This window comes from Bos taurus, chromosome 28 (genome assembly GCF_002263795.3).
Source record: "Bos taurus isolate L1 Dominette 01449 registration number 42190680 breed Hereford chromosome 28, ARS-UCD2.0, whole genome shotgun sequence".
Lineage (NCBI taxonomy): Eukaryota > Metazoa > Chordata > Mammalia > Artiodactyla > Bovidae > Bos > Bos taurus.
The window spans coordinates 39,326,254-39,347,819 of record NC_037355.1 but is presented as its reverse complement, the minus strand read 5'-3'; the positions used below and the strand labels follow the sequence as shown (position 1 = coordinate 39,347,819).

At 37.7% G+C, this 21,566-nt stretch overlaps 1 protein-coding gene across 11 annotated transcripts in view; it reads right to left on the bottom strand.

The window, feature by feature from the left end:
• The window catches only part of CCSER2 (coiled-coil serine rich protein 2), a 154,849-nt gene that overhangs the window by 78,773 nt on the left and 54,510 nt on the right, over positions 1-21,566 (bottom strand). For 8 of the 11 annotated variants that reach the window (XR_240518.5, XM_005226522.5, XM_003587997.6 and 5 more), the window contains 2 exons: positions 11,447-11,537; positions 1,188-1,350 (listed from right to left, as the gene is read on the bottom strand). Coding sequence is in view for 10 of the 11 variants with exons in the window: in XM_005226522.5 (XP_005226579.1) it covers positions 1,188-1,350; positions 11,447-11,537 (254 nt within the window). In the remaining variant the exon portion in view is untranslated. Of the gene's footprint in view, positions 1-1,187; positions 1,351-1,876; positions 2,161-5,183; positions 5,492-11,446; positions 11,538-21,566 lie in introns of those variants that run through there. The other 3 variants (XM_024986911.2, XM_010820677.4, XM_059882687.1) reach the window with 3 other exon arrangements.

Here is a 21,566-nt window from a genome sequence, read left to right as displayed (position 1 = left end):
ATTCACTTGTAGAACTACTTTTTCTCAGACTAGAGTTCTTTGTAGCATGAACTGAAGAACACAAATAAAAAAGGATTTTTTATTTATGGAATTTATCATTAATTTAAGGAATTAAAAATTTAAGGAATTTGTCATTAATTCTACTTTGGGATTCTGTCTGAGGCCTCTCCACTACATCACAAGGTGTTCTCCTTATAAGAACTCATGCAAAGCAATCCTTTACAGGTTTCTGTCTCATAAAAGCAAATCAACTGAGAAACATATGCTTTATCCATGAACATTATAAATCTTGTAATGGATCAAGTTTTGTTCTTTGCTTTTTGTTCTTTGCTTTTTGTTCTTTTCTTTTGCTATAAGGAATCTTAGAGACAAATTTCTTTCTTTCTTCAAGAACTCTACAGCACCTCGTATTTCCCCCTTTCCACTATTTCTTTATCCCAATTTTACTATTTGTACTAATAATGTGCTCCAAAAGGGCTTTAAATCCCTAGGGGAATGAGATGAGAGAATAAAAAGAAAAAAAATTAATAACTGCCACTGGGTGCCTACAGTAAGTCAAACACTGCTCCAGGCACATTTATCCCTGATCCTTGGGCCTGAGAGAAAGGTATTATTAAGCATGCTTTACAGATGGTAAACTGAAGCAGAGAGAGGTTAAAAAATTATCTAAGCTAAGAAAGCTACACTGTACCAGGCCAGAGTGTGATCCCAGCTTTGAATGACTACATAGCCACATTATACATAAGATCTGACCAAATTAAAGACTACGTTACACTTCAAAAGAAAAAGAATTCTAACATCATACTTCAGGAATTTTTAAATTTCAATTTATTATATGAACAAAAGAAGACAAATCACTTGGCACTAATTTCACACATTAATATCTGAAACATAATAAACTTTAACAAAGTAAACACCTGATCATTTCCAAATGAGAACTAGACAATAACATCAAACTTTAAAGTTCAAACAGCAGACATAAATACTTATATTCATGACAAAGCTAAGAAAAAAAGATTTAGGGCAAAACAAAAGAATCAGACATATTATTCCAATTAATACCACAGATAACTTGAAATGTTTTTCGGTGCCTCTAAACATAAAGGCAAAAAACAGTTTTGAGGGGTTGGGGGGAAATATGATTCAAAACTAGTTAAGAGAGAAAACATATTTTAAATTAGACTCACCTGCTCAAGTCACTTTTTCCATGGTGATGATAGTGGTCAGGATGGCTAAGGTGGTAATGTTCCTGTCCACTCCACCTCTGGGGTGGCCTTTTCCAAAATCCTTCTTGAGACTGTCGAACATTTCTGTCTGATCGGTCAAAGCGGTTCATATTGTCACACTCCACTAGACAAATCCAAAAGCAAAACACTAGAAACATGTACATACACTCTATAAAAGTTAACTACTTATAGCTTGATAATTAAAGGCTGCTGAAAATATAAAAGCAGTATTCTAAAATAACAGCCATTATGTTAGCTGAACACAAAAAAAATCAGGATTTCCATAAGAAAAATGACTAGTTCTTTTGTTGAAAACTGAACTTTATATTATTCAAACTGAAGTAAATTTAAAAAACTTTTTCATCACAGTCACTGAAGTAACAACAGCCCCCTGTTTTAAAACAAGCAAATTATCCTTGAAATCGACATTATACATTTTAAACACCAGTAATCAGCTTTAAGTGGTTTTCATCATTATCAGTCCTTGGCTCAGACTTCAGAATGAAAATGACAATAAAAAGTAGAAGATTTTAAGTCTGGGAAAGAACTCCTTCCTAAAAATGAATGTCACAGTTAATTTTTTACTGATTTCAAGAAGTACAAATTAACTTTTCATCACAAACAAATCGTATTTTTTAAATTAAGCTCACAGTTTTAGAAAGTAAAACGTTCCAAACTGCCGATAGTAGAGCTTGTTCAAAAATTCTAAAATGCCACGGAAAACAAAGCCAGTACTTTGCTGCAACAAACAGTACACTCCCTGAAATCCAAATGCCACAAAAACATGAAAGGAATCTCTTTGAAACACCCCAAGCTTCTCCTTCACTTACCCAAACACTTCTTCCTCACATATCTGAGCACTCGCTAAGAGAGTTACTTTGTACAAGGGAGACATTGTGTCGCCTGCTGCCTACTCAGACATAGTTGCTCTGACAAACAGGCCTTCCTTCCTGCTCAACTCCCAGCCCTCCCTGTGGGAAGCAAGCCCAGTTTACCCTGTGACTCCATCTTCTCAGTGCGTACATAGCCTCTGAGTTAGGACTGTTACTAAAAATACAGCTAAACACTAACCCAAGCCAGGAACAGGAAAGGGCTTTCTAGTAGAACAATTATTACTCGAGAAAGTTCAAATCCTGCATGTTCAGAATTCCTTGCAATAAGAAAGCTTCAGAAATCAATGTAATCCTCCCCAATGGAAAAAAACAAACAAGCAAACTCATTATTTAAATGATTTGTTTTCACATAATTCAAACCTGAATTTGATATATGGAAGCATAGGATACCACATAAAAACAAACTTCCCCACTCCAAAAAAGAAAGGCTGATGCAGTTAAAGTGCATATGTTCAATTCTTATATACACTGAACTCACTGTGAACATATTACTTGTAGATGAGTAACAATTTAAATAAAGTTTCAAAAGATACTGAAATTTTGTTTATTAGAAAATTTCCATTAGCAGAACTAATTTTGGGAAAAAATTTTAGGTTTTATAGTTTAAAAAAATTTTTAAAGAAGTCTTACATTTGAAATGATTTCTTATCATCTTATTGGGATAAATTAAGAGAGATATATATATTTTAAAGATCAATAATGAAAACCTGACTATTAGGTAAATAAAGGTATGGTGACCATTATGCCAAAAAAAAAAATCAGGAGTAGAAAATATGACTGCAAAACAAAAGTAAATTGAAAAATAACCCATACAAAAGCTTAAAAATGTTTTCAGTTCACATTTGCATTATACTCATAGACACAGTTAAGTTCCTCAAGTATTTCTACATGGCATTAAAATCTTACTTTAGTTTAAGCACCTCTATGTAGCTGAAGGATAATCTATATCTACTTTACATTCTTAATTCACGCAGGTAAAGCCTTCAGGTCTTTCTGGCTGCTCCATGCAGCATCTTACCTCCCCAACTAGGGATCAAACCTGCACCCCCTGCAGTAGAAGCGTGGAGTCTTAACCACTGGACCACTAGGAAAGCTCCTATTCACTTAGGTAAAATTCCACCCCCCAAAGAAGAAATATTGTAATAAGAATCTGAAATATGATACCATCAACACAGAGTACACAGAGTATTAAAAAGCAAAATAATGAGGCCAGGAGACGGGGTTAAATACTTTGGGAAATTATACTACAGAGATCAATGTGCTGCTCTTATTAAATTGATATGCTGTGTTTACTCAGGATTGCTAGTACTACACACAGGCTCCAAATTGAGCACTTTTACTGAAACGTGAATTCAACCGTCAGCATAATGGCAAATAAGAACGGGAAACAAGTATTTTCCAGGACCACAGAGGACTATTGTTAAAACTGGGATGCAGGAGGCTTAAACTCAGAAAAATGACTGCTCTGAGACTCTGAATGTCCTGCTTATACTACTTACCTACAGCATCCATCAATCATGTTTTGATATACTTTAAAATGTTACTGAGACAAAAATACTTAATAACATTAGTTGAGGCTTCTTAGAAAAAGCTAAGGGTTCTGTGACAGAGGGAAAGAAATAACATAGAAATAAAATGCAGAGCCAATAAAATTACAAGATGGAGTTAATTTAAAGCAAGTTTTCAGAGTCAATGAAGGAACAGGACAAACAAGACTAAGGGAATAAATCCTTTTGAATGTGTAATATCATAGGGAAGGATGGGGCAGCCCTAAAGGTATTCCAGTTCAAAAAATGTTTAACCAATATGCTGATCAAAACTATCTACACACCAGATTTTACCCTGTGAGTTTAGGGATAGAGAATAAATAAAGGCCTTCTGAAGGGGCTTTCTAGCTACACAAGTAAAAGGCAGCAGATTTTAGTAGTTCTTTTACTATGAGTAAGAGACAAATAATACTAGGACGTGCACCCTCTGAAGAGGGAAAGAGAATCTAATACAGCTAATTGAAAGGCATAGGATATGGAGATGTCTACATCTAACATTCATCATACCCATTTCTTCTAATTTGATAAGGGATAAAATGTGATGCCAAAAGTAACCTAGATTCTTTCTCTGATAACTTAAACTTCTAAGAAAATAATGACCAATAACACATAGTATTTCTATGTATGACTAACAACTAGCTCTGAAGATAGTAGGAAGAGATTATATACATCACAAAGTCTGGGAAAAATGTATTGTGCAGGAGGTTTTACAATCTGAACAGGAAAGCTTTTAGATGAAATTTGGCTTGAAAGAAGAAAAGCTCATGTTAAAAAAGAAAAACCATGAACCTGTTATTACTAAACACCATTAGTACTGAAAAAGAAAATTTCCAGAAAAAAATATAGTAACTAAAAAGTGATCAAAAACAGTACTACTGACCTCCTATGATTATTACCCCAATAAAATGTTTAACAAAAACGTGGCCTTAGGAAACAACATGAAATATGTATAACTTAATAGACACCATAACTTAGTGGGATAGGATTCAGGAAGCAATGAAAGACATCTTTTTCAACAGAAAAAAGTTTAAAACAGAACACATAACGAGTACATCTAAGAAAACATACACTGTGAAAATTTCATAAACCTTAAGATGACACTACGAATGTGCCAAATGTCAGGCACTGATCTGCAGGCACTGAGCGAGCATCAGAAGAGCCTGAGCAAGAAAATAAAGTGATACACGTACATAACACAACTGCTCATTCGAGCGACCCTATAGAGCAAAAAGGAAGCAAACCTCAAATACCCACTGGTTTGCTAAAAGAAATTCAGATTCTAGAACTATTTCCTTAAGAGATTGCTTGACCAAGGTAAAAGAAAAATGTAGAAGAGAACGATCTCTCTCTTTAGATCCTCCCAAATCACAGCTCAAATCTAAAGTCCTTTTGCCTTTTACTCCTCCTTCCCTCATTCTGTGTTTGATTTCCTTCTGCCCCCCCTCTCCCTCTGCCCTCCTTTCCCTACCCCCTCAAGTGGCCAGAAGCCTCAGAAGCTCTATACCTCTTAAAGTTAATCTTCCTGCAGAAGAGGGGAAAACTCCTTAATGTGAATTTTTAGATCTGGTCTCATTCTGAGCTGAGAGCCATGGCTATATACTTTCTAAGGTCTAAACAAGTTTAGGAGATACATGCAGAGGAATTTAAACAGTTTTAGGAAGTGATAATCCAGGGCCCCTATGTCTATACCAATTAATTCCTACATAAGAGGGAACTTTAGGAACAAAAAAAAAAAAAATGGAAAAGGCAGTGTGAAAAACCTAAAGTGGACTTACGAACCCATGATTGTATACAGGAGGGAAGTTTTTCTCAACTCTCTTTGGGTCTGAAAATAAAACAGACAAGATATATTAACGGGAAAAAAAGCATACAGACTTATCTAATACGTGACATGCGAGCCTTCTTGAGGAAAAAGACAAGACCCAAAGAAACAGTTAGACCTGTGTATTTTTATGCTAGGCTCAAAGAAGAGTGGAGAAGGAATATGGCAGGAAGTATGAATAAGCATGGTAGACTGGAGAAGCTTAGCAAAGGTTTGTTTGTTAGGATCTTAATCTGTCTTCAGAGATAAGGATGGTCTTTTCCTATAGGTATGAGGAGGGCACCTCTCACATGAGGATTTTATGACCTGTTTCAGGGACGATGGACAATAGGAGGAGAAAATCAGAATCACGTTCCTATTTCTGCCACTTTCTCAAACTCTTTCATCTTAAAATATCCAGTATGCCAAGATGCCATATTTGGGGATCGTGTGTCATAAACTACAACAACTGCAGTTGAAATCAGAAGAAGTTGGAAAAGGACTTTCAGAAGCTGCCAAAAAAGAATTTTCTGTGAACACAAAAAGGGCTCTTATTTAGTTCTATAAGCAAAGAAAGAATAAAATCCACTGCAGATTTCAAAATCCACTAGATTTAGACTGACCACCCTTAGAGAGCATTCAGAAGTAGATTCTGAAAGTGATATGATCTTGTCTCCCTCTTCACTTTCTGTAAAAGATTTTAAGGCAGCAATTGGGTAAACAGCCTCATTGCCAGACTTCCAATGCTTAGAAAGAGCCTTAGAAAGAAGCAGAATAAGGCTCAGAATAAATTATGTCTTTCACATATAAAAACTAGATGCCTCCACTCCTATAAATTAAGCACTGGAGAAAGAGGTCTCTTAATATACTTATAGATACCATTAATATAAATAGCAGGGCACTAAAGAAAAAAATGAAGAGTCTTGCACTGCCTAGGAAATAAAAGAGAAAAAGTAAGCGAGTGACTAACCAGAGTATTCTGAGGGGGAAATCAAGCCCCCAATTTCTGGCTTTACCCTTAAATTCAAAGATAAATTTTTCTAAACCGTAAAGGACAACCTTGCAAATATATTATTGCTATATTTATATAGTATATTGGTATACTATAATACCAACTTTTAACCCTATGACTGTTATATATCCTCCCCTTCAGTGTCACTAAACCACCCAGTGTAGCTATCTCCAATACTCAGACAGTTCCCAAATCCTAGCCCAAAACTGTCCAAGGAACATTTGACCACAAATCTTCCTTCCTTGTCTGTGCTACCACATATGCTACCTTAATATGTACAGAAATGCAACTGCCAGAGAAATATTCTCCTCATGGCCTCTTCCTTAAAATCCCAGAAGACTCTCCTTTTCATAATGAAGTCACAGCAAACTTGTGTCCAAATCAAACCCAAAGTGCAGATCTCAACAAAGTGCCAGTCTTCTTATTGACAAAAATACCACTGATATTGGCAGAATGAGAGAGGCTGAACCCATCAAATCCAGAGTGATCCATCCCTAACTCTACTCATATCTGCACAACAGCTTCAAAAACCAGAAGCTCAAGGGAACTAAAACCCAAAGACTCCTTAAATTTTGTACTAATCCGTATAACATTCCTATCCTCCCAACAGTGGGTATAGTCATTCAGGACATCAGAGCTATAAAGAGAAAAGTCATTCCCTCCTTCCCAGTACTACCAAACCTAAATACTGTTTTATCTTTGATGCCTCTTAAGGCTACCTAATACAGTGGAAGTGAGAAATAGATTTAAGGGCCTAGATCTGATAGACAGAGTGCCTGATGAACTATGGACGGAGGTTCATGACACTGTACAGGAGGCAGGGATCAAGAACACCCCCAAGAAAAAGAAATGCAAAAAGGCAAAATGGCTGTCTGAGGAGGGCTTACAAATAGCTGTGAATAGAAGAGAAGTGAAAGCAAAGAAGAAAAGGAAAGATATATCCATTTGAATGCAGAGTTCCAAAGAATAGCAAGGAGAGATAAGAAAGTCTTCCTCAGTAATCAGTGCAAAGAAATAGAAGAAAACAATACAATGGGAAAGTCTAGAGATCTCTTCAACAAAATCAAACATACCAAGGGAACATTTCATGCAAAGACGGGCTTAAAAAAGGACAAAAATGGTATGGACCTAACAAAAGCAAAAGATATTAAGAAGAGGTGGCAAAAATACACAGAAGAACTGTACAAAAAAGATATTCACGACCCAGATAATCACGATGGTGTGATCACTCACCTAGAGCCAGACATCCTGGAATGTGAAGTCAAGTGGGCCTTAGGAAGCATCACTACGAACAAAGCTAATAGAGGTGATGGAATTCCAGTTGAGCTATTTCAAATCCTAAAAGATGGTGCCGTGAAGGTGCTACACTCAAATATGCCAGCAAATTGGGAAAGTTCAGCAGTGGCCACAGGACTGGAAAAGGTCAGTTTTCAATCCCAAGAAAGGCAATGCCAAAGAATGTGCAAACTACCGCACAATTGCACTCATCTCACATGCTAGTAGAATAATGCTAAAAATTCTCCAAGCCAGGCTTCAGCAATACATGAACCATGAACTTCCTGATGTTCAAGCTGGTTTTAGAAAAGGCAGAGGAACCAGAAATTAAATTGCCAACATCCGCTGGATCATTGAAAAAGCAAGAGAGTTCCAGAAAAACATCTACTTCTGCTTTATTGACTATGCCAAAGCCTTTGACTGTGTGGATCATCACAAACTGTGGAAAATTCTTAAAAGAGACGGGAATACCAGACCACCTGACCTGCCTCTTGAGAAATCTGTATGCAGGTCAGGAAGCAACAGTTTGAACTGGACGTGGAACAGACTGGTTCCAAATAGGAAAAGGAGTATGTCAAGGCTGTATCTTGTCACCCTGCTTATTTATCTGATATGCAGAGTACATCATGAGAAACGCTGGGCTGGAAGAAGCACTAGCTGGAATCAAGATTGCCGGGAGAAATATCAATAACCTCAGATATGCAGATGACACCACCCTTATGGCAGAAAGTGAAGAGGAACTAAAAACCCTTGATGAAAGTAAAAGAGGAGAGTGAAAAAGTTGGCTTAAAGCTCAACATTCAGAAAACTAAGATCATGGCATCTGGTCCCATCACTTCATGGCAAATAGATGGCGAAACAGTGGAAACAGTGGCAGACTTTATTTTGGGGGGGCTCCAAAATCACTGCAGATGGTGACTGCAGCCATGAAATTAAAAGACACTTGCTCCTTGGAAAAAAAGTTATGACCAACCTAGACAGCATATTAAAAAGCAGAGACATTACTTTCCCAACAAAGGCCCATCTAATCAAGGCTATGGTTTTTCCAGTAGTCATGTACGGATGTGAGAGCTGGACTATAAAGAAAGCTGAGCACTGAAGAACTGATGCTTTTGAACTGTGGTGTCGGAGAAGACTCTTGAGAGTCCCTTGGACTGTAAGGAGCTCCAACCAGTCCATCCTAAAGGAGATCAATCCTGAGTATTCATTGGAAGGACTGATGTTGAAGCTGAAGCGCCAATACTTTGGCCACCTGATGTGAAGAACTGACTCATTTGAAAAGATCCTGATGCTGGGAAAGATTGAAGGTGGGAGGAGAAGGGATGACAGGATGAGGTGGTTGGATGCCATCACCGACTCAATGGACATGAGCCTGAGTAGTCTCCTGGAGTTGGTGATGGACAGGAAGGCCTGGCGTGCTGCAGTCCCTGGGGTCACAAAGAGTCAGACATGACTGAGCGACTGAACTGAACTGAACTGAAAGATGAGGCAGGCTCTAAGATCAACACCATCTCTCTGCTTCTTGATTTAGCTCAGGCTTCCAGAGAGAAGTTGTTATAGCTCTGTCAAAGTAAAATCCATTATCAAGGATGTAATGTATTTCATGGAGGTAAATCCTTCCTTTCTCACTGTGTGTGCGTGTGTGTGTGTGTGTGTGTGTGTGCACGCCTAGTTGCTGAGTCATGTCCAAATCTTTGCAACCCCATGGACTGAAGCCCACCGGGCTCCTCTGTCCATGAGGATTCTCCAGACAAGCATACTGGAGTTGGTTCCATGCCCTCCTCCAGGAGGTCTTCACAACCCAGGGATCGAACCCAGGTCTCCGCAGTACAGGCATATTCTTTACCATCTGAACCACCAGGAAAGCCCAAGAATACTGGAGTGGTTAACTTATTCCTTCTCCAGGGGATCTTCCAACCCAGGAATCAAACTGGGGTCTCCAGCATTGCAAGAGGATTCTTTACCAGCTGAGCCACCCTCAATACCAGCCCTAAAATCTTCACATTAAATCTTCTAGATGACAAAGTCTCATTAACTTTTCTCCTATAATTGTTAATGGTTTATGCTTTTCCTCTGTATTCTACAATATTTTTTCCATTTGATCTTCCAGGACACTAATTTAGATTTCAAAAGTGGCTAAGCTTTCTGTCATCTATTGTTCTATTGGGAAATCTTTTATAAGCTCCAGAAAGCACTGCCCTGCAGTGGAATCTAAATGCCCTTGTTATTATCTCTTTGGGCCACTCTAATCCCATTCTGCTGTCTTCCCTGTTCCTCTTCCCGGGTATTGGCTGTGACCTTTCTTTCTCAGTTGGCTAGAACTCAGCACTGACTGCTAGAGTATCCCAAGTGACAGCAGAACCATAAGAAGATGCAACAGTCTCTGTCCCTGTGTTAGAATAGATAGTGTTCTCAGCTCCACACTGTCCTTCAATAGACTTACATATCCAATGTCCTCCACCACAGAGATTCACACAGTGAGCAGAGTACACTTCCCAGTCCCCAGGTGTTAGGTGTTAGGTTTACTGACACTGTAACCTGTCAGTGGACTGGTTCTAAGTGATTAGTTTTAAGAGATATTATATGCATATTTCTGCTCTCCCTGTTGTCCTTCTGCTTGCTATTTACCATGAGCATGTCCTGCTCCAAGGAGTCCTGGTTTCAAAATGAAGAAGATATGAGTAGACCTAAACTCAGTCCCGCAGACTGAACTGTCCCAGCTAATCCACAGATTCAAGAAAACAAAAAATTAGTGTTTATTTTGAAAGCCACTGAGATTCTGAGAGTGATTATTATGCAGCATCCTAGAAGTAAGGGAGAAAAAATAAGCCTGACTAGTATGACCAAAGCGAGCAGCAAGCAGGCTCCTAGAACCTCAGTAAAGCACTAGAACCACCAACCAGCCTCTCTGAAAACTACCCTTGTATTCTTCTAGCACTGGGTATAAAAAGGCTCTACTACCCTTTTTAGTTCTACTACCCCTGCCGCAGAAAGTCAAAGAAACCTGGCAAGTGCGGACTGACAAAGAAGCCACAGCTCTCTGAGATACTTCTTACCAGGAGGATCCCATTTCAATCTTTGCCCCAGGGGCTTCCCAGGCTACTCTCTGGTTCTTAACCAGTCTTCAAGATAGAAAATCCTACAAATGCTACATCAGTAGAGGCAAGAGCATCCAGGCCCATCTTTTACACGGATTATCTAAAGCCCCACTTCAGAAGTTACTGGGATCCAAAGACAAAGACAGACTGAATTTGCGAGTAAAAAGAATAAAATGATTAACTCAGGTCACCATCTTGGTTTTTTTTTAATATTTATTAACTTAATGATCTTTACTACTGTTTCATAAGACAAAAGGTATTTCTTTTTCTCTAAATTTATTTCTCCTTAAAATCCAAATGAGACAAAGGGAAGAAAAAGTGAGTAGGCACAAAGGGAATAAAAGGACAAATACTATCTACCAGTTACTTTATGATACAGGTACACAATGGATCACATAGAGTATATACCTAAGACCTACAAAGTCAGGTCTTAAACATTTAAACAAGTGTGCAAATGAACCTATTTAATGTCACTTAAGACTGATTCTTAGTCTGAAAAGGCTACTTCCACAGAGATTAGGAAGTCTGTAGATATTAAATACCAAACTGGGTATTGTCAAGTAGCTCTGGAGGTTCAATATTATCCACACTCACCATTTTCAAGAGGTGTATCCTCAGGCAGATCCACATCAAGCATAAGGTCATCATCCTCAAGGTCACATGATTCAAGATTATTCAGAATATCCTGGCAACAAAAGCAAAAAAAATAATGCTATAACCTAGCTCAGTATAATCATTATTTCTGAACACTGATATATGAGAATTTGATTTTACTCAATGTTTGTATGGTTAAGAAAAGATTTTAAAGATACAATCTTTAAATGAAAAACATAAATTCAACTGGTTTGCTTGGTTAAGCTATTTTAACATCCTTTCCCTAGTCTTCTTCCCCACCAGTTGGTTTTTATTTGCATTTTAAAAACTTACACAGTGTTCATTACCTGTAGGATATTGTTCTAAGCACTTTACAGGTATTAATTAATTTTAGTCTTCACTTTGATTTTGTGACTAATATAATCTCCATATTATAGATGAGGAAACTAACGCACAGAAAATCACATTAACATTCATCAGTAACAAATCATTATATTTGATGCTTCAGAAATTTATCTAGACACATGGAAAGACGTTCTGTAAAATGGTGGGGGGAAGCAATTACATCTGTACAATATGACTTCATCTTTAATGCTGAAAAGCACATTTAAATGTCCAAATGGTGATATACCAAAGAATTGTTATTATGTTCTACTACATGAGACAACATGTGCTTATGCTCTTTGTATTCCTTTTGACTGTGACTTTTACACTTTATTTCATAATAAGGACATACTGCTTTTATAATAAGCAAAACTTCACACTGAAAAATGTCAACCTCTTCTAGCAAGATCAGGGAAGTTCAAAGCACGTGTATCGAGCCTCCACGTGGGAATCCTCAGTTCAGCCCATCCACTAAGCACAGTAATAACCACAACCACCTGCCTCTTCCCTCTTCACTCAAGCCAATCTGGAGTAGTTTGGTGCCTGCCCTAGTGTTCCCAGAAAGTCTCACTGTGTGAGGACGTCTTTCCACATTCTCTTGCTACATGTATAGCACCATCTGTCCTCACACCAAAACAAACTTGGGTGGAGGGGAGTTATCCCGCCTCCATGAGGCAACACAAAACACACCTTCAAAAATTCAACACATACAAAAACCAATATACACAAGGCACAACCCTGGGTAAAAGACAATCCCTATCTTGGTTGAGTTTAGCTAAAACACTCCATGATATTGCTGCCGTGGCATCCGTTTTTGTTTGGCCAAGCAGCCTGCAGGGGTCTTGGACTGAAAGTGGTCCCTTCCCCAAGCTCATCCCCGATAACAGCCAGAGTCACAAGCAAATGTAAGTTCCTAACAGGGCTTCTCCAGCAGCCCTTCTGAGCAATGGTCTCCCCTGTCTCCCAGGTACTGCCCCTTATGCGACCTTAGATGAGACCACCACAGAGATTATGAAAACCCTGCGCTTTCTGGTTTGAACTGACCAAGCCAGCCACAACCCTGGAACCTTCAAAGCACTCCAGCCATGGACCCTGATGATAAAAGCGCGTGCCCCAGGCTCCTGCCACTCTGTCTGCCCTTGCACGGCTCCTCAACACATGCCATGTCCTTGCTCCAGGACCTGTGAGCAATAAACTTTTATACTTCAAGTTCCCATGTGATCATTTCTTGAATTGGGGTTCACCAGCCAACACCTTGGGGCTCTAGTTAACAAATGTTAATTTAACAAAGGCACAACAACCCTCCAAGGTTACCTGTCTTCCCTCAAACACACAGTTCTTCATAGTATGGTAATGTCCAAGTGTCACGAGGGTTCATCAGATGGATATAAGTTTTAGCAAATTAGAGTCAACGTAAAACAAATTCAAGTCGAGACCACCTAAGGAACAACAAATTTGGCCTCTAAAATATGGAAGAGGAGATTACCTTCTGCAATAACAGTATAGTAAGGGCAAGGAAGCAAAACACATCATCACTCTAAATGTTGGCAAAAAATTTTTTAAAGATGAAAAGTAAGTATTACAGATTTTACAAGCTTACAGACAGAATCAAGTATATTATGCAGGTATTTATAAAACCATTTAAACTGTAACCTCTGAAAGTGTAAAAAACATTCTTAGTTTTCAGGCTGTGAAAAATCAGGTGATTGGTCAAATCTGGCATACAGGACAGTCTGCTGACCTGTTTTATTCAAATAACCTCAAGTAGACCATTAAAACTAGTTACAGACTGGATGTTTGTATGTGCATTCCCCAAAATTCATATGTTGAAGTTCTAAACCCCAATATGAGGATATTTGGAAATAGGGCCTTTGGGAGATAATTATTAATAGGTTTAGACAAAGTCATGATGGTCGGGACCCGATAATGGCTTACTGTCCTTCAGTTCAGTCGCTCAGTCATGTCCAAGGCCTTGCAACCCCATGGACTGCAGCACTCCAGGCTTCCCTGTCCATCACCAACTCCCGGAGCTTTCTCAAACTCATGTCCATCACATCGGTGATGCCATCCAACCACCTCATCTTCTGTCGTCGCTTTCTCCTGTCGCCTTCAATCTTTGCCAGCATCAGGGTCTTTTCCGAAGAGTTGATTCTTCACATCAGGTGGTCAAAGTATTGGAGTTTCAGCTTCAGCATCAGTCCTTCCAATGAGTATTCAGGACTGATTTCCTTCAGGATTGACTAGTTGGATTTCTTTGCAGTCCAAGGGACTCTCAAGAGTCTTCTCCAACACTACAGTTCAAAAGCATCAATACTCTAGCACTCAGCTTTCTTTATAGTCCAACTCTCAAATCCGTACATGACCACTGGAAAAACCATAGCTTTGACTAGACGGACCTTTTTTGGCAACACAATATGCTTTTTAATATGCTGTCTAGGTTGGTCATAGCTTTTCTTCTAAGGAGCAAGCATTTTTTAATTTCATGGCTGCAGTCACCATCTGCAGTGATTTTGGAGCCCCCCCAAAATAAAGACTGCCACTGTTTCCATTGTTTCCCCATCTATATGCCATGAAGTGATGGGACCAGATGCCATGATCTTAGTTTTCTGAATGTTGAACATTAAGCCAAACTTTTCACTCTCCTCTTTTACTTTCATCAAGAGGCTCTTCTGTTCTTCACTTTCTGCCATAAAGGTGGTGTCATCTGCATACCTGAGGTTATTGATATTTCTCCCAGCAATTTTGATTTCAGCTTAGGCTTCATCCAGCCCTGCGTTTCATATGATATATTCTGCATATAAGTTAAATAAGCAGCGTGACAATATACAGCCTTGACATACTCCTTTCCCAATTTGGAACCAGTCTGTTGTTTCATGTCCAGTTCAAACTGTTGCTTCTTGACCTACATACAGATTTCTCAGGAGGCAGGTCAGGTGGTCTGGTATTTCCATCTCTTGAAGAATTTTCCAGTTTGTTGTGATCCACACAGTCAAAGGCTTTGGTGTAGTCAATAAAGTAAAAGTAGATGTTTTTCTGGAACTCTCTTGCTTTTTCAATGATCCAATGGATGTTGGCAATTTTGCCTTTTCTAAATCCAGCCTGAACATATGACAGTTCACACTTCACATATTGTTGAAGCCTGGCTTGGAGAATTTTGAGCAGTACTTTGCTGGCATGTAAGATGAGTGCAATTGTGTGGTAGTGTGAACATTCTTTGGCATTGCCTTTCTTTGGGATTGGAATGAAAACTGACCTTTTCCAGTCCTATGGCCACTGCTGAGTTTTGCAGATTTGCTGACATATTGAGTGCAGCACTTATACGAAGTTAAAGAGACAGGAGCACACACTCTCTCTACCCACCATATGAGGATTCTGTTAAAAGGTGAAGAGACCTTCACTAGGAACTCAATCTGCTAATACCTTCATCTAGAATTTGCAGGTTCCAAAACTGTACAAAATAATTGTCTGTCGATTGAGCCACTCAGTCTATGGTATTTTATTATAGTAACTGGAACTAAGACAACATTCAAACACAAAGTGTAAGGGGAAGGGCCAGAAGTACATCTTCATCATGAACCACTATTTAAGCCATCTTAAGGAATCTGGACTGTATTTCAATGACAGGGTATGACTGTTGAGCTTTATTTTACGAAGTGACAAATTGAGATCTGCACTAAAGAAACATTATTCTATTTGCAGTATAGACAATGGATTTAAATGGGGGGAAAACAGTTTAGCAGTTATTGCAGAATCCATGTAACATATGACACAGCCTGATGATAATCAACGTCAATGACAATGAAAGAATAAACAATTACAAGACATACAGAAGAGTCAGGATCTAAAGGACCAAAGTTCACTAAGAAGTAAAAAAAGAGCCATGAATGACTCCTTGGTTCCTAGATTTAGAAACAGATGAGTGACTTCCATTCACTGAAATAAAGTATTAGAAAAGGATAACCAGATCTGATAAGAGATAAAAAATTAATATACACTATCAGAACCTGACAATTTTGACATCCTGCTGCACCTTCAAGAAGAGATGTCCACCAGACAACTAAATATACAGGGGAGTGGAGTTCAGCAAAAAAATCTGAGGTGTGGGAGTCACTCACATAACTGACAACTGAAAGCTATCAAATAATGAGTCTGACAAGAGAGACAATGCTGACTGAGAAGACAGGATTCTAAGATCTGTCTTAGACAGTCTTTCCCATATTCATTTTTACAGAAGGTCTCTGCTTCTCCAATATCAAATTTTGAGAACTGTATCAGAGATATTATTATTAGACCTTTCAGAAAGGATTCAAGCAAAGAGATAAGGGAAAAAATTTATTGTAATTTTTCTTCACTGGGTTGGAAATCTGTCATCTGTACATCCCAGGAAATGCATTATTATAGGAAGAAAGGAAGCCATACAAGCATGGAGACTGCTTAACATGGGAAAGAGTTCCTGTCCCATGTTTGTGATGGCAGGCTCTTCCTCTCACTGGCAAGCTTGCATTTGTTGGGAGCCAACATCCACACACACACCTGTTTTAGTTGGGAGACCACCTAGCACAACCATCAACTGAGAGTATGATAATGAAAAGCTAAATTTGTATACTCTCTGGCTTCCAGAGGCTTCCCACAAGTCCCACTGGAATTAAAACCCTGACTGAACACATATTAGCAGAAGTGTACAGAACTTCCTTGGTCTCTGAGAATGCTTTTCCATTCAAGAAGAGTGAACTAACAGATGGTGGGCCAGGGCTTCCTTCTATGAATTTCTCCTTCACTAATAAATTGGAGAAAGCCTAAATGATTTTGACAAATGAAGAACACCATCACCAGTTTCTATTAATCACCACCTGGTAAAATTAATTTTTTCTTTTGTTATATAGTTTATGAATTTTAAAACACATATAAGTTTGTGTAAACACCAATGTAATCAAGACACATAATCTCTTCACCCAAAGATACTTCCTTGTACTATCCAGCTATAATTACACCCTCTTCCACCCATCACCCCTAGCAGACAGTGATCTGTTCTCCATCACTAGTTTTGTCTTTTAAGGATATCATATAAATGGAATCATACAGTATGTAACCTTTTGGAGCTGGCTTATTTCACTCAGCAGAATGCCTTTATGATTAATCTAAATTGACTGAATATATCAATAACTCGTTACTTTTTTACTGATGAGTAGGGCTTCCCTGGTGGTTCAGTGGTAAAGAATCTGCCTGCCAATGTTGGAGACGCAGGAGACACAGGTTCAATCCTTGGGTTGGGAAGATCCCTTGGAGGAGGAAATGGCAACCCACTCCAGTATTCTTGCCTGGGAAATTCCATGGGCAGAGGAGCCTGGTGGGCTACAGTCCATGAGGTTGCAAAGAGTTGGACATAACTCAGCAACTAAACAAAACTAAGTGTTCCACTGCATGAACATACCAGTTTGTCTATCCATTTACTCACTGAAGGATGCTTTGGTTTTTCAAGTTTTCAGTTATTATAAATAAAGCTACTATGAACATTCACATACAGGTTTCTGTGTGAACATAAGCTTTCATTTCTCTAGCGTAAATAAATACCCAGGTGAGTAGGACTGTTGGGTGATACAGTGCGTCTGTGTTTAACTTCATAAGGAACTGCTAAACCATTTCCCAGAACTGCTGTAATGATTTGCATTCCAATCACTATTGAGATCGGCCTTTCCAACATGCTCCTCCCCAGCTTGACTGCAGACTTAAAGCAGATCTTTCTAGTGTGGGATTCTGCTACTGGTTCCAAAAAGCACGGGTGGCAACTTTATTCATGAAATAGTGTATCTGTCTGCTCTAACCTGTCTGAGGTTACCTGAATGACTAATACAAAGTGCTTATCATTGCTTTGCCCAACTTGGAATTCACTCAGGCAGAGAAGCTGTGAGCACTAGTCAAAAACATTTTAAGTCAAATAAATAATCCATATCACCCTGGGACAAAAGATTATAGTTGAAACACAGAATACTAAAAAACTGAGAAAAAAAGGCTAGGGAGAGAATTTCTTTGGGAAATTAGGTAATTCAAAAGCACCATGTATGTTGTGAATTTCAGAAGCCACAAAAAATGCCCAGGGCAGAATGTATTCTCAGTAAAGACCTAAGTAAGAAAACCCAAAGCTGTCACTTCTGGCTGATCTCTAGCCCAGAAAAAAACGAGCAAATGAAGGCGAAGGTAGATCTGTAAATGGTCAGGCTAAGTATTGAAGGACTGTCTCAACACTGAGCCAATGTGCAGACAGAGTCACTGGGAGGATTTTTTTTTTTTTTTTCAATTTGACTGTAAGGTCTTTTAATTCACTTTCAATTCTTTTTTCTTTCTCTGCCTCCTTATCTTCTTTTTTCCCTTAATCCCTTTCTCTTACTCTCTCTCCCCCTCTCTCCCTCTTTTTTCTTTCTTTTTATTTGCCATTTGGTATTCAAGGAAATCTCTGCATAAAACACTCAATAAACATAAACTAAAGTAACACACTTCATAGACCATACATGACAAGAAGAGAAGAAATTCACACTCTCTTCTCTATTTTAGAAAAGTCACTAAAATAAACACTATAGCCTATAAAAACGTAACAAAAACAAACGCTAAAGATGAAGGATATGATTTCCAGTATTGCTAAATTAAAATATTTAAAATGATTAGTTTTCAACAAAAACCTTTTTAGAGACATGCAAAGAAAGCAGCATCTATCCAGAAGGGAAAAAGAAAAAACTAACCAAAATGATCCCTGAGAAGTGCAAGCACTGAACTTAATAGACAAAGGCTTTAAATCAACCATCTTAAATATGCTCAAATCTCAGTATGGGATATCAGTGAAGATACAGAACATAAGGGAATGAAAAATAAAAATTCTGAAGGTGAAAGTATAACAATTTAAGTGAAAAACTCCTAAATATTGGAAATAATTATTAACAAACACAAAAGGAGAAACTGACAGTAATACAGTAATAGTAGAGGACTTTAATGGAGAAGGCGATGGCACCCACTCCAGTACTCTTGCCTGGAAAATCCCATGGATGCAGGAGCCTGGTAGGCTGCAGTCCAAGTTGGATATGACTGAGAGACTTCACTTTCCCTTTTCACCTTCATGCATTGGAGAAGGAAATGGCAATCCACTCCAGTGTTCCTGCCTGGAGAATCCCAGGGACAGGAAAGCCTGGTGGGCTGCGGTCTATGGGGTCGCACAGAGTTGGACACGACTGAAGTGACTTAGCAGTAGCAGCAGAGGACTTTAAAACCCCATGTACATCAACAGACAGATCATCCAGGTAGAAAATTAGTAAGGAAACACTGGCTTTAAAGAATGCATTAGTCTCTGAACTTAATAATTATCTATAGGACATGCCATTCAAAAGAGCAAGATACACAATCCCTTTCCAGTGCACATAAAACATTCTCCAGGTTAGATCATATCATAGGTCACAAAACTAGTATCAATAAATTTAAGAAAACTGAAATCACATAAAGTATTTTTTTCCCATCATAACACTATGACACTAGAAATCAACTACAAGAAAGAAAAAAAAGAAAACTACAACATATGGAAGTTAAAGAATATGCTACTGAACAAACACTGGGTCACAGAAGAAATCAAGGGGAAAAAAACCAAAAACCTGGAGACAAATAAAAATGGAAACACAATGTTTCAATATCTATGAGATGCAGCAAAAGCAGCTCTAGAAAGGAAATTTATAGCAATACAAGAAAAAATCCTCAACAAAACAGTAGCAAACCAAATTCAACAACACATTAAAAGAATCATACACTTTGATCAAGTGGGATTTATCCCAGAGATGCAAAGATGGCTTAATATATGCAAATCAATGTGATATAATACATTAACAAATAGATGGATAAAAACCATATGGTCATCTCAACAGACGCAGAAAAAGCTTTTAACAAAATTCAACATCCATTTACAATTAAAAACTCTCCAGAAAGTGGGTATAGAGAGAAAACACCTCAACATAATAAAAACTATATATGATAAGCCTAAAGCTTATATCATACTCAGTAGTGAAAACTTAAAAGCATTTTCTCTAAGATCAGGAACAAGACAAAGATGCCCACACTTGCCACTTTTATTTAACATAGTATTAAAAGTCCAAGACACAGCAATCAGACAAGGAAGAAATAATAAATGGAAATCAAATTGGAAAGTAAAAAGTAAAACTGTCACTGTTTATAGATGACATGATACTATATATAAAAAATTCTAAGGACACCACCAAAAAACTGAGAATAAGTGAATTCACTGAAGTGTCAGGATATAAAATTAATATACAGAAACCTGTTGCATTTCTGTACACAAACAGCAAACTATCCAAAAGAGAAATTAAGAAAACAGTCCCATTTACAATTGCATCAAAAAGAATAAAATATATAGGAATATGACTTTTACTCTGAAAACTATAAGACAGTGAAGAAACTGAAGATGACATAGACAAATGGAGAGATGTATGTGTTCAGGGACTAGAAGAATTAACATTGTTAACATAATCATACTACCCAAGGCAATCTACAGATTGAATGCAATCACTATCAAAATACTAACACCATTTTTCATAGAACTAGAACAAATAATTATAAAATGTGTGTGGTAACATGAAAGAACCTGAATCTTTATGACTTTGCACTGGGCAATAAATTCTTAGGTACAATATCAAAAGTGGAAGCAATAAAAGAAAAAATAAATTGGATTCATCAAAATTACAAACTTTTGTGAAAAAAATAAAAACTTTTGTGCATCAAAGGACATTATCAATAAAGTGAAAAGACAACCTATAAGATCAAAGAAAATACTTGCAAATCATATCAAGTAAGAGTCTAGTATCCAGGATATATAAAACCACAAATAACTCAGTTTTTTAAATGAGCAAAGGGCTCAAATAGACTTTAACTGAAAAGGATATACAAATATCCAATAAGCACACAAAAAGATGTTCAACATTATTATTTATTTAGGAAATGTAAATAAATCAAAACCACAATGGAATGCCACTTAATATCCAGTAGGTTGACTATAATAAAAAAACAAGAACAAAAAACAGTAAGCAAGTGCCATCAAGTATGTAGAAAAACTAGAAGACTTAGACTTTGCTAGTGGGAATGTAATGATTCAGCTACAGTTAAAAAAAAATAAAAACACACAGTTCAGCAGTTCCTCAGAAAGTTAAACACAGAATTACTACATAGTCTAGCAATCTCACTCAAAGATAGATATAGATATATATATATATATATATATACCTTAAAAATTTGAAGCAGATACTTAAGCTAACACATGTACATACATGTTCACAGCAGTATTATTCACAACGAAATAGCAGAAACAGCCCATATGTACTATGTCCATCAATGGATGAATGGCATGTATGTATGATGGAATATTATTCAACTTTAAAAAGGAATGGACTCTTAATACATGCTACAAAAATACAGAAGAACCTCAAAAACATTCTGGTAAGTAAATGATCTGGGCACGAAAGATCACATGTTGTATGATTCTATATATGAAATATCCAAAACAGGTAAATTAATACAAAAAGCAGATTGATGCTTTTCAGAGGCTGGGAAAGGGTGAATGGGGAGTAACTACTTAATAAATGAGTACAAAGTTTACTGAGGGCTGAGGAAGTGTTTTGGAACTAAAGAGAGGTAGTGGTTACACAAACTGCCACTGAAATGTTCACTTTCAGTTTAGTTCATTCGCTCAGTT